General features: G+C 35.7%; 2 protein-coding genes across 4 annotated transcripts; both read right to left on the minus strand.

Moving 5' to 3' along the window:
• Window positions 1–778: 778 nt before the first annotated feature.
• LOC111811419 (phosphomevalonate kinase, peroxisomal) lies at window positions 779–7,563 on the minus strand. Of its 2 annotated transcripts, none has more exons than XM_087117904.1 (11): window positions 7,287–7,563; window positions 7,141–7,185; window positions 6,768–6,918; window positions 5,651–5,748; window positions 5,226–5,338; window positions 5,077–5,129; window positions 4,552–4,932; window positions 3,441–3,545; window positions 2,361–2,588; window positions 1,415–1,537; window positions 779–1,260 (listed from the first exon to the last, which is right to left on the minus strand). In XM_087117904.1, the coding sequence occupies exons 2-11, from the start codon at window positions 7,146–7,148 to the stop codon at window positions 997–999; spliced, it is 1,524 nt and encodes a 507-aa protein (XP_086974030.1). In that variant the 5' UTR covers window positions 7,149–7,185; window positions 7,287–7,563; the 3' UTR covers window positions 779–996. The 2 variants fall into 2 exon arrangements, with proteins under 2 accessions (XP_086974030.1, XP_023554025.2); XM_023698257.2 differs by having other exon boundaries at window positions 7,141–7,188; window positions 7,287–7,562.
• A 1,163-nt stretch (window positions 7,564–8,726) lies between these two features.
• On the minus strand, window positions 8,727–12,746 carry LOC111811186 (protein AE7). 2 transcript variants are annotated; one of them, XM_087117906.1, is made up of 6 exons: window positions 12,483–12,746; window positions 11,854–11,987; window positions 11,355–11,458; window positions 11,144–11,243; window positions 10,230–10,275; window positions 8,727–9,140 (listed from the first exon to the last, which is right to left on the minus strand). In XM_087117906.1, the coding sequence occupies exons 2-6, from the start codon at window positions 11,977–11,979 to the stop codon at window positions 9,040–9,042; spliced, it is 477 nt and encodes a 158-aa protein (XP_086974032.1). In that variant the 5' UTR covers window positions 11,980–11,987; window positions 12,483–12,746; the 3' UTR covers window positions 8,727–9,039. The 2 variants fall into 2 exon arrangements, with proteins under 2 accessions (XP_086974032.1, XP_086974031.1); XM_087117905.1 differs by having other exon boundaries at window positions 11,854–11,991; window positions 12,483–12,745.
• Window positions 12,747–13,613: the final 867 nt, after the last annotated feature.

A 13,613-nucleotide genomic window follows, 5' to 3' on the forward strand; every position in this document is an offset into this window, starting at 1 on the left:
TCCGCAGTGGTATGATATTGTCCACTTTGAGCATGAGCTCTCATAGTTTTGCTTTGGGCTTTCCCAAAAGGCCTCGTACCAATGGAGATGTATTCCTTACTTATAAATCCATGATCATTCCTTAAATTGGTCAATGTGGCACTTCCTCCCAACAATCCACCCCTTGAACAAAATACACCATAGAGCCTCCCCGGAGGTCGATGTAGCCCTCAACAGTCTCCCCTTAATTGAGGCTCGACTCTTTCTCTAGAGCCTTCGAACAAAGTACACCTTTGTTTGACACATGAGTCACTTTTGACTAGACCTTCGAGGCTAGCAATTTCTTTGTTCAAAACTTGAGAATTTGATTGACATGGCTTAATTAAGGGCATGATTCTGATACCATGTTAGAAATTACGGATCTCCACAATGGTATGATATTGTCCACTTTGAGCATAATCTCTCGTGGCTTTTCTTTGGGCTTCCCCAAAGGGCCTCATACCAATAGATAGATTCCTTACTTATAAACCCAATGATCATTCCGTAAATTAGCCAATGTTAAACTCCTTCCCAACAATCCTCGACCGTTGGCACCTAGAGAGGAAGAAATGGTAGGAAGCAAATAATAGGCAGATGGATGACATTAACAAGATGATACCTAATTTTGCTTCTGAATGACACCAAAACAGGTATGCTACCGCCCTGTATAATTAAAGAATATTAATCAGAACACAAGTAAACCATTGGCAATATCAACTGTCCAGAATAATCAACCTTCGGAGCAGAATAATATGGAAAATTAGGGGAAACTAATGCTAGTTCTCTTATTAATCGAGAAAGAGTAATACATAATGTAATTAAAAGGAAATTACATGGACGTTCATCCAATCTGTGAATGAGTGAAGCAATTATTAATTATCTAATAAGTTGGAAATAATCTTTCGAACAAAATTCACATTGTCAATTGAAACAATAAATTATTCAATGTAATAGAACGAGATGGAAACCTTCCCTTTACTAAATATGAACTGATGAAACAGCTGATGTAATTGCCTTGGTTCGCGGATCACAGCTTTCCAAAGCAACGCCACGAGGATCTTCTCTAACAAGGAGAGCCAAAGTATCTAGTTTACTCCATGATTTAATCACATTGTTGGTTGAATCTCCCAAGGTCACGGCAAAAACAGCATCGAACCCACCTGCGCCTGGAACACCGGCTAATAGGACTCCTTCCATATTCATGGTAGCATCTAAAAGCTTGGTTTGTGAATCAGGCTCAATCTACAAATCCCAGAAAATGGAGTTCAGTATGTTATTATCTACATGTGTATTTGTCACCGTCGCCATGTCCTGACAATTATTTACTGACGTACCTGTGTGGACAAAATGCTAGATATAATAAGGCGATAAAGTAATTGAAGAAGAAAAAACTCACCGGAACACCAGCAGCTTCACCCATCAGGCGCATATGATGCCTGATCTCAAGCATCGCATTTCTTGCTCCTAATAATGCTTTGATGATGGTTTGCTGGCTTGGTTCTGAGGCTTGATGAATCCACTGCCACATTTTTTTTATATAAATTGCTTCAACATTAATGGAGATACATATGTATAGAAAGAGACATGATTTGCCAACATATACTAAGTCGAAAGTAATAGCATTCTGACTAAAAGCCAAAGACCAGGTCAGGTACAAATTCTGGGTCTACATTTGTGTAACGGCCCAAGCCTACCGCTAGCCGATATTGTCTTTTTTGGGCTTTCCCTTTTGGGTTTCCCCTCAAGGTTTTTAAAAAGCGTCAGCTAGGGAGAGGTTTCCATACCCTTATAAAGAATGCTTCGTTCTCTTCCCTAATCGATATTGGATCTCACAATGTACCCCCCTTCGGGGCCCAGCGTCCTCGCTCACACTCGCTCCCTTCTCCAATTGATATGTGGGACCCCCAATCCACCTCCTTCGGAATCCAGCGTCCTTGCTGGCACTCCGCCCCATGTCCACCCCCTTTCGGGGCTCAACCTCCTTGCTGGCACACCGCCCAGTGTCTGGTTCTGATACCATTTGTAATGGCCCAAGCCCACCGCTAGCGGATATTGTTCTCTTTGGGCTTTCCCTTTCGAGCTTCCCCTCAATGTTTTTAAAATGTGTCTGTTAGGGGAGGTTTTCACACTCTTATAAAGAATGCTTTGTTCTCCTCCCCAACCGACGTGGAATCTCACATTTTGTGTGTATATTGTATTTTAGACTTCTGGTCCACCTCCCACAGTATGTAAAAATTTCATGAGTCATGATCAACTATATTAGTATATTCTTTTTCATTTTTCACCAAAAAGGCTACTGCTTCAGTAATAGATTTAGATTATAAGAAGGGTGAGAGAGATACCTGCTCTGAGGTCAGCATGGAACACCTGTTTATGATATATTTATAAGAATCCCAGTGTTCTGCAGCAAGTTTACTCAACATATTGAGTTGAGTTTCAAGTTCTGAGTTCCCTTGCGACAACTTCCTCCACGTGTCTAGGGACTTTTGAGGGTCAGATTTTTGCCATTTCTTGACAGCTCCTACCATTGAAGGCGTTGATGACCCTCCCACTCCTGGCTCTCCAAGTACCTGATCAAAACACCACGATGATGGACAAGAAAGAAAAAAGTATATGTGGAAGTAACAATTGTATGAGAAATTGAGTTTTCATTGAAAAAAATTTAAGAATATAAAGGTTATACAAATGCACATAACTTAAGTACAAAGACCAAGAAAAGGAAAAATGCAATTTGGAATTTCAAATTTCTTCGCCCCCATCCGGTTCTTAATTGTTAGCAAAGAAAAAAAAAAAGAAAAAAGAATATATATATATATATATTCAAGATGCACTCCAATCAGTCGTCCTTTTAAAGGGAGAGAACTCACTACAAAAAATTGAGAAGCATGGGTTATTGTGTAAACGAAGCATAGTAAATCGCTGAGCTTAATGCTTTACAGAGAGCTTGAAAATAAAGTGACGGTAAAGGAAAAAAAAAAAAAAAAAAAAAAAGATTAATTCACAAAATTGTCTATGAGAGTGATTCAATAGTGACAGACCAGAAAAACAAACTGTATCGAACATCACAAATCAAAATTGATGGAATTAAAAAACATGAGTTCCTTCGATGACAAGATCAAGTCACTTTAAGGTGACATTCAGATTCCAATGGAACAAATAAAGTTAAATTTCGCAATATGTGGGGCATGCAAAGTTGAATACGATTAAATAATTATTAGTGCTAAAAACCTACAGAAAGTTCATTATAAGAAAGTAAGAGCCTCACAACATTAGATTAAGTGGGGAAATTTTCAAATCCGTCTTCACTAATAGAGCCTCATTTCTTTAGCACACAAAATAACTTCCAAACACAACTTTTTGAAGCGGTAAATATAAAAATGCCTTCCAAAATCATTTTTAAGAGGCAGAATCCGGATGCTTACAAGAGTCATTAATGGAGGCAAAGAGAACTTGGTCCTTTCATGGTCCCACTTCTGATTTAAGATATCGACAATGACCTCTTGTACGGGTATTCCGTTCTTGGCAGCCTGCATTGTTGGATATAAACAATAAGGCAACAGAAAGAAATGAAAGTTTTAAGGGGTGAATAAAGTTCTACATTTTTTCTTAAAACAAGTGACAAATGATGAACAAGCCAAGTGTTATCCTTTGTTCTCTCGATTTCAAGTTACTAAATCCACCAAGTAGAACAATAGTGCCAGATTTCTCAAAGTTGAAATCAGTATGCCAAAAGATAGGTGCATTTATGGAAACCTAAGTTCTCATTGAGATATTTACCTCAAGGACTATGAATTAGAAGAAAGACAATCCAAAGAAATTTCTGTATATATAAATGAAAGGTTTCTAGGATGGAGGATGTGGCAATAGCTTAAACTCCAGATATTTGCCAAAATGTTGCTCAGCAAACATCGTTGAGTCCATTGCTTCTTGGTTTTCAGTTGCTACAGAATTTCAATTAAACTTATATGACGATGCAGAAGGTTAAAAAAAAAGTGGCAAGGGACGACTAGGATGCTATTATTTATCTATTGAGACTTCGGAGGAGATCAATTATTTCACTTGGTGAGCAAACTAAAATGTCTCATCACAAAATTCATGACTGGACTCATTACATGCAACAAAAAAAAAAAAAAAAAATAATAATAATAATAATAAAACTAAAGATATAATAAACAGGAAACTAACTAAAATGAGCAAAAACTATAAACTAAAAAATGTAAATTAAAACTAGAATGGTATCTAATCTCGACAAAGGTAAAGTATTTTAAATAATATAAATCTACAGGTAGAAAACAAAACAACCTTCGCATGTTTCAAGGACATATGCATCAAAACCTGAATAAAAATTGGAATCGTATTTTATCTAAATAAAGATAAAATATTTTAAATAATAAAAATCTACAGGTAGAAACAAAACAACCTTCTCATATTAGAAGGACATGTGCACCAAAACTGATGAATTTGTTTTATTTAGGTTCAGAAGGCAGTATGACCAAACAACACGTAAAGAGGGATAGCCCATCAAGAAGAGACCTGAGCAGAAGAAAGCACTTCTGGTGAAAACCGAACATAGCGTTGACTGCCATAAACTGCAGAACTGACATCAAAGCCACTGCCAACTTTTCCTTGTGCAATGCAGTGGGCACTTTGAGCTATTATATGCACCAAATCAACATCTGCACTACCTTTCTGTTCTTGCTCACCTGTCAATAAGGAAAGATTTACAACCCCAAGGTAGTTGAGTAAAGCAGCAACTACAGCAGCTGTCATTGCAGCAGATGAGCCCAATCCAGTTTTTGCAACTTCAGGCTTGCGATTTTCCCCATATGATTCCTCATCATTGAAGGTAATTGATGAAAAAGGAGGCAAGGAAGCCAAGGATTCGGATGTTAACGGGAGTCCACGAGCCTCAATCTATGAAACAGACATAATAGAAACTGTAAAAGCAAAGTTCTAGAGTACATCCAAATAACATAGCACGAAAATCAATTAAAAAGAGATAAACGCCCAATTAGTGTACCCCCAAGGGGAATGAGAAATAGTGCAATGGGATAGTACCTGACTCCGATATGAATAGAACTCATTGCAACCTAAAATAGTGATATCAAGACCTGTAAGTTCAGTAGAAATGAAGCATAGAGTTAGTAGGGTATATAAGCAATTTGATTATTGCCAGATAGGGTATGATAAAAAAAACTAAACATTACCTTGCAAGAGCAGTTTGTGTAATGCATTCCTATTGTCATTGTCGACAAATTTTGCACATGCAGCTGCTACACAATATTCCACTGCTTTTTCTACAAAAGGGTTTCTTGCTTGACTGGAAACAGTATGCAATACTTATAAGTGAACATTAATTACGAACTGAAAAGCATTTTACCTCTATCTTACTAATAACCCTGATCTCAACTAACTGAAATCCATTAACTAGAGATACAGAAAGAAGAAAAGCTCATCCATGATATGATAAAACCATAGTAATTTAAATCACTGAAAATACAAGAATGATGAAGTTCAGGAATTTAAGATGAGACAAACAACTGAATTTAGCCAGTTTTATTCAGATAACCGCACATACGGGTGCTTATAAACAGAAGTTCCAACACTCAACTAGAATAACTATTTTACTTGCCTTGGAGAGACACTCTGAAGAGATTGGGTTTTCAATGACAATTTGTAGATGCTCTCTCTCAGGAGCTGAGGAGATGTCAACTTAACATCTGTCCATGACTGAAAAATATGGGCCGTTAAGCAAAAGAAATGTAGCTGACATATGCTGATTGAACACTTTTTTTTAACAGTTGCTATGAATATTAGCATTATACATACATCGACTTCCAGAAGTAATAGTAGTGATAGAACAGAAAAAAAAAAAAAAAAACACAATTCCATTTCTAATTACTTTTCTCTAAGCAAAGAGTTCATCTTGTTGGATGAAAGTCTCATATCGTCTAATTTAGGGAATGATCATGGGTTTATAATCAAAGAATACTATCTCCATTGGTATGAGGCCTTTTGGGGAAGCCCAATACAAAGCCATGAGAGCTTATACTCAAAGTAGACAATATCATACCATTGTGGAGAGTCGTGTTCATCTAACATGATATCAGAGTCATGCCTTAAACTTAGCCATATCAATAGAATCCTCAAATGTCGAACAAAAGTATTGTGAGCCTCGAAGGAATAGTAAAAAATGACTAAAACTCCAAAAGAAAAAGGATTCGAGCCTCGATTAAGGGCAGGTGTACTTTGTTCGAGGGGAGGTGTTGGATGAAAGTCCCACATCGTCTAATTTAGGGAATGATCATGGGTTTATAATCAAATAATACTATCTCCATTTGTATGAGGCCTTTTGGGGAAGCCCAATACAAAGCCATGAGAGCTTATGCTCAAAGTGGACAATAACATACTATTATGGAGAGTCGTGTTCATCTAACACATCTCAGATGACTAGTCATAGGTAGCAAGTTGTTTAAGCAAGGTGATACTCCCCAAGTTGAAAACCGCAGAAAGCCAGAAGTATACGACTACCAATACTTCATTTTTGATTCTCAGATTAGCATGAAATTACTTTGATCCCAATTCTAAATGTACTATTTCCACTCGGCAGAAAACTATACGTGAACAAAATAACAAACATATCATCAACAACATGCAACTACCAAATGAAATGTAGTTCACATAGCTGAAGTTTGAAGGATTATGAAGCAACAAGTTCAACAGGGTATAATTATCAAAGAACCACGCACCCATGCCCAGCTGCCAGGCTTGATTTCCTCGTAAATTGGTTTTACAATTGCATAAAAACGAGCATTAGTACTAAGTACGAGCCCTGCATTCGGTTTCTCCAAGACAAGGTAACCTCCTGTCACTAAAACTTTCCCTGGAGCTGAAGCAACCCTGGCAGATACGATGTTGCAGCAAAAATAAGGTCTCAAAAAAAACGTACAGCCAAAGATAGAGATCATCCTAAAGCTGAAGTACTAGTAAAAATTAAACAGATGTTTAACTAATTTCTTTTCTCTAGAACAAAATCAAACTAACAACAAAGAATCTCAAACAAACAAAGTCTTGAATCGATCAATCGTAAATATAAACAACGCAAGGAACGAACAGACTTACACAGCCATTTCCGCTCTTCCTCGATCCACTTCGACTTCAAATCACCTTCTGAACCACAGGAAATCAATGATTTAGATTAAAATGGAAGTGTTTATACCAGAAAAGAATTCCAGAGAGAGAGAGAGAAGACTGTAGAGACGGCTTACAGATCGTGATGATACAATTACAACCGGAGGCTCGAGAGCAATAGTTGAATCAAATTGTTGAGCTCTCGGAACTCCAACTGTAAAAGACTGAAGAGCGACCGTCGACTTCGGCTTTCCGGTTGATTTCTACGTTGAAATTCACAAGATTTTCAACGCTTTGCAGCTATATTGACTGGATATTCACCCTTCAATCTAGAGCTCTCCGGCGAAAGAGAATAATTTGATAGCAGTTTGACCCTCCCTTTCCAAATATTCTTGATTTAAATTCAACTGTTCTACTGTTAATCGTTCATCATTCAAGTTAATTATCAATAGAAGCTAACGCAACAACGAATTTTATTTAAAATATATCCTAATTTTTTATTATTAAATTAAATTTTTTTTTTTTTTTTTTTTTTAATTTCCCTTCCTTTTTTTTGAAAACAAGTTGACGTGAAGGGAATTTTTCCTTTAGTTTTAGTTTGTTAAAAAATATAAAAAATTGATTTGATTTCCTTCTTTCTATTCGGTTGATTAAACAGATGGAAGCAGTAGAGTGTTTAAATGACTCGAGAATCCGAGCAAGTCAGACTTCACAACCCAAATCATAAACGTTGGGTTTGGGATAGTTTTTTTTTTTTTTTTTTCCCGATTTAAATTGGGTTGAGGTTTTGAAAAATAAAAATTTAGGTCGGTTTGTGGATTGACACAATCAACTTTTAAGATTATTATGAAACTTCAAAAAATTAATGATACATTGTAATTTGTGAGTTTGATATTTGAACTTTATGAGATAACTAAAACAAAATAACCCGACAATCAAGGTTGGGTTGGTTTCGAATTAGTCCAAAAGATTCTCCAACCCGTATACACCCTTAAAAAGAAGGGCTACTTAAAATATAAAACTACTCAAAGTTTAACTTGAATATGAAGGCTCAAAGTAAAAATCTACTCAAAGTTATCGGTAGCAGAGTTAAACTCGTATACAACCTTAAAATACTCTATTAAAATTTAAGATGAAATATGAAGGCTTAATCGAATATGAAACAAGTTGATGATATATATTCAATCATTAGGAACCACGAAAAAAATTTAATGCACATATAATGAGGCAACCACATGGGAGCCTCATCTAGTAATGTATCAAATGTATATTAATTAAAAAAAACGTGGTTAAAACATAAGCATTTCATATTCACTTTAATTTGAGAATCAAGTTTCTAATAAAATAAGATATCTTATTTTATCAAAATCATACGAGCCATCTTTAGCATTTCATTTCGCAATTCATATTCATAGCATGAATACATACATTACTAAGAATCCGAAGAGGGAATAATCAAGAATGCAACGTTACATACCTGAAAACCCTAAGAAATAGATAATCAGAAACGCAATTTGACTTACTCGAAAGCCCTAAGAAATACAATAGAACCATAGAACTAAATGGCAACTAGAATCTTGAAGACATACATGAATGATTACATTCCAAAAAAAGAACGTGAGAAAAATTCTTCAATGATCAATGCAATTTTTTAAAAAATACAACCCTATTTAACAAGAAATCCAAGTGCAGCTAACACTTTGATGAGATATCTGTATGGTTGTATCCTACTGATTTAGAGAAACAAATGTCCCAGAAAATTTTCAGAACATTGTGCATTCTAATAAACTCATATAATACATATATCCATAAAAGGGACCAAAAATATACCATTCGAATGGATTTTTAAGATGATTATTGATCTCACTGCATTTGTCACTCCCAGCTCAATCAACTATAAGATGGAGCCAAGCATTCATCAACCATGTCTACTAGATTTGGATTCTCCAGTGCTGCTGCAACTCTTTCTTTGTCATTAAGTTGTTTGTTTACTGCAGATGTGAAAAATAAATTAAAATTGTGACTTGAGGAGCCAACATGTTCTTAATTATGAACCCAACTATGAGCAAAACATTCATAATTATCTTTCCAAATGGCAACTCATCACAAATCCTTCTCATATTCTAAAACTAGATGTTAAATAGAAATTATAGAAAAGAATGATATGAACCAAGACATCAATCATATAATATAAACTTTATGGAAGATGGGAAGAAAATGTTGTCAAAATTATCAAAAGATGTTTCAGTTCATGCACATTGAAGAAGAATCAAGTTTCATTGTTATAAATTTAGGGTGAATCATAGTTTAGAGTTGTGATGTTTCATTAATGTATTTTATGAATTTTTATTTACTTTTGGTTACATTTACATGGTGGTTAATTATGACGATAAAGTTAAAATTCTTGAAATGCCTAATGGAAGGTCAAGGGTTTTATTTTGAGGCTATATAAAGTCATATATGTTGTATTTGTAAGGAGACTTGAAAGATGTAGTAAAACGAGCATTTGTGCTTTCCTTTGGCCAATGACTAAGTTTATTTGCAATTCTATGTAGTTTAGATTGCATGTTTAGACTCATTCAAGATTGACATGACCAATCTTGCTTGTGGGAAGTGATTCAAAACTCAAAAAGTGTTCTTGTCTTGAGATATTTGATCAACAAGATAATCCGAATCTTATTTCCTTTGTAGTGATTCTTTATCATTTGGTATCAAAGCTTTTCCTTGGGTTGATTCTTATCCTTTGGTATCAAAGCTTTCCCTTGGGTTGATTCCTTATCAAAGAATATTGAATTTTTCATTTTGGTAACCGAGCTTTCATTGACAGTATAAAAGAATATACAAGTGCATACAAAAAACAAGTCCCACAAAAAATGGAGACCCAAAAACTACATAAAGGGGCATCAATCCAACACACCTAGTTACTGAAGAACACAGGGGAGGCGTTAAACCTCATCACCTAACCTAAGCCCATAGAAAAGTATGCTTATTGTGGCTTGGTGAGGAGTGCGGACTACTAATTAATGTATCAGAGCATAGAAGAAGCTAAAATACGAGAAAATGTAAGGTTAATGAGATACCTGCTGCTTCAGTAGCATGAGATCCAGGAGCTACCCTAATGTCCACCTAAAACAATGGAGAATGGTTTTTTTAAGCAATCAACAACAAAACTGTAATGTAAAATGAAATTATCTCAAATTTTAGAATGCGTGAGAAACTTTCCTAATTTGGGATTTTAAAATCACCACCATAGAATAACCAATTCCCTCACCACATTATCAATATGAAATTGTCCTAACCAATAGATAAAGGGATCTTTCTTGTAATTCTTCTAGTTTGTTTGTGGCCTTTGGCTTCACATGTAAGGCTTCTTGTGGCTTTGTTTTGTACGTTCATCCATCTCTACGGAAGCTGGTATCTTCATATAGAGTGATTATTTGAATTTTTCAGGTCGTTTAGAGCAGAGTACTTGTCTTATACTACTATCCACTAAAGCTCTCTCAGTAGAAGTTAATCTTCCCAAATAACCTACAGCCTAGTTCAACTTCAAAATCTAGATTTCCTACAAGTGGTATCCATCTGTTTGCCTAGCTCTAATTCTACGACAATCTTTGTGTTGAGGATTGTTGGGAGGGAATCCCACGTTGGCTGATTAAGGAGATGATCATGGGTTTATAGGTAAGGAATATATATCCATTGGTATGAGGCCTTTTGGAAAACCAAAAGCAAAGCCATGAGAGCTTATGCTCAAAGCAGACAATATCATACCATTGTGGAGAGCCGTGGTTCCTAACATTTGAGCCCCCTCAGAGAAGTGGAATCATGATCATCATTTTTCTCTAATTCACAAGGGTCATTTTAACCAGATGTAGCACACTTGATTTTGATTCTACTTTTAAATGCTGAAATATGAGTATTAATTGACCCACCCACCATGCAGAAATACTGATGGATGCTTGGCCAATAATAAGTGATCAAGATTCAAGATTAATACCTTGTACCGAGAAGGTAGGCTCCTCATGAGTTTCACTCTTAAGCACAAACCAATAACTGTTGCCATGCTACAATGTTCAACTGTTGGAGTAAATGTAACTCTGCGAGCAACAAAATCATTTACAGAAAGGGAACAGACACTAGAATAAAACAAACGTTACAATTATGGTTGATGAAAGGTTAGACAACAGAATTACTAAATATAAGGTTACCTCACATAACTATGCTCGTCATCTACTTCGACTGCATCTTCTGTTATCACTTTAAGCTCTTCCAAAGAGTAAGGGTGTTCAGGATCTTTTATATCTCTAATATGATTTAAGATTGTTAAGGAAAAAATCATACAGTGTGAATAACCACATGATTTGTTTCATTAGCCCTTCAAATTCCATAAAACTGATAAATAAAAATGCCTCTTCAAATACAGCATACACAAAGTGCATAAGAAACCACAATTTCATTAAGAGAAGTGACATTACAAGATGAGGCCAACATATATACAAGATTCCTTGAACCATGCTTGTCCTATGTACCACAGAAAGCATATCCTTATGATAAAAGAAGTTCCATAGCAAAGTAGTTGCTGCAAATAATTATAAGAGTCTTGGTGTTTTGTGCTGACAACATTTAGTTAAGGAATGGTGAATACTTAACCAAAACACAAAAGCGAAATGAAGAACAGACAGGAAATTTCAAAATTTTAAAAAGGATATCAAAAATTTCCAACTGATCAATGGATTCCACTGCATATTCGTCACTATCACATGGAGTGTTTCGAGCTCGGCGTTCTTTCTTTTCGTATACAACAGGATTTGCATTTATCAATCCAGATACCATCTTCTTGCCTTGCTGATATATCAACCATACATTAAAAACAAATTTCATTGAAATAGTATTTTGAATCCAATACTAATAACTGAAATACTGAATATAATTGGAAACAATCAAGTCCGCTAGGAAATATCTAGTCCTATGAAAATATGTATACAGAAAAATGATAGAAATACAAATCAATAAAATAATTTGGATAGAGCTAAGATCAAACTAGCTGTTAATGACTTCACCATATTTTACCCCAAAAAAAGATCACATAAGCAATTCCTTCTAATGAGAAAAGTATGAAAAGAACGAATTGAATACAAATACATTAAGGAAAAGCCGTTTCGACAAACCGCCCAGTCGTAATTTGAAAATGGCAGATGTAAAAAATTATTTCCCCTCGCAACAACCCTCACATATCGAAATTGTCCATAGATGTCTCAGAAATCAAACGAAGAAAGCAAAATCACAAGAGCACATGAAATTAAACCCCGCCAAGATAAAAAAAAACAAAATAATACCTCAATGAAACGTTCAACCTTTGCTAGGCAGAACAACCGGTTGCCAGATTCTTTGTCTACTCTGCCGGCGAAACTCCGAATTCGTCGAAGCCCTAAACAACCAGGCGGCGGAGACGGCGGAGGCGGAGGAGACGGCGGAAGAAGAAGAAGGAATATATGCTCTATAGGCTCCCGGGGAATGGGAGGAATACGGCGAATAGATAACGAGGGATTTTGACTCACGCCTGTAAATTTGATGGAAATGTCTAATTTGGCGGTTCAATCGCATTTGTTTCGCAGCTATTTATTTGGATAATTATTAAAGAATGTAAATAATTTATTTGGATAATTATTAAAGAATAATTAAATATTTCAATTTGTAACTCCTTTTTAAAAGTCAGATAAAAATCAATTTTGGCCGTAATTAAATCAAATTGAATTCTAAATGTGATATATTGTTATAATTTTACCTGCCTTTTAATTTTCCATAATCCGTTCACCAATTTTAAATAATTTTTGGTAAAATAAATTTAATCCAAGCAAAAATTAACTATGAAATAAGTTCGTCAAAATTTATAGGCATAATTAATAAGAATACGTTCAAACTTAATATATTTTTATCTGAAATGGAATGAAATTCTAAAAATGGCCGTTAAATAGGCTTATATCAGTCTGATAAGGGCTTTCTAAACTTTCCACACTCCTATAATAAATGTTTAAATGCTTCGTTCCTTAGAATCTCAATAAGGGCTTTTTAGACTTTCCACACCCTTATTCGTTAGGGTTCCCCCTCCTGCAACACCCTTATTCGTTCCCCCGTAGACTTTCCACACCCTTGTAGACTTTCCACACCCTTATTCGCCAGGTTCCCCCTCCCCCAACACCCTTATTCTGGAATCTCACAATCCACCTCCATTAAGGGCCTAGTAGCGTCCCCGCTAACATATCACCCAATGTCTAGCTCTAATACCATTTGTAACACCTCAAGCCCACCTGCCATTTGAATCGGTATTGACATGTAGAATGGTTCCCCCTCCCCCAACACCCTTATTCTGGAATCTCACAATTCACCTCCATTAAGGGCCTAGTGGCGTCCCCGCTAGCATATCACCCAATGTCTAGCTCTAATACCATTTGTAACACCTCAAGCCC

The sequence above is a fragment of the Cucurbita pepo genome, chromosome 15 (assembly GCF_057944985.1).
Source record: "Cucurbita pepo subsp. pepo isolate OVF chromosome 15, ASM5794498v1, whole genome shotgun sequence".
NCBI lineage: Eukaryota > Viridiplantae > Streptophyta > Magnoliopsida > Cucurbitales > Cucurbitaceae > Cucurbita > Cucurbita pepo.

Excerpts from the sequence above, each read along its gene's own strand:
- LOC111811186 (XM_087117906.1), bottom strand. The coding sequence starts at position 11,979 with ATGGTATCTGGATTGATAAATGCAAATCCTGTTGTATACGAAAAGAAA. Across the intron at positions 10,276-11,143 it reads GCCTACCTTCTCGGTACAAG|GTGGACATTAGGGTAGCTCC; the intron begins GTATTAATCTTG and ends CCATTGTTTTAG. Across the intron at positions 9,141-10,229 it reads TCATGCTACTGAAGCAGCAG|TAAACAAACAACTTAATGAC; the intron begins GTATCTCATTAA and ends TCACATCTGCAG.
- LOC111811419 (XM_087117904.1), bottom strand. Across the intron at positions 5,749-6,767 it reads AGCCTGGCAGCTGGGCATGG|TCATGGACAGATGTTAAGTT; the intron begins GTGCGTGGTTCT and ends CATATTTTTCAG. Across the intron at positions 5,130-5,225 it reads ACACAAACTGCTCTTGCAAG|GTCTTGATATCACTATTTTA; the intron begins GTAATGTTTAGT and ends CTGAACTTACAG.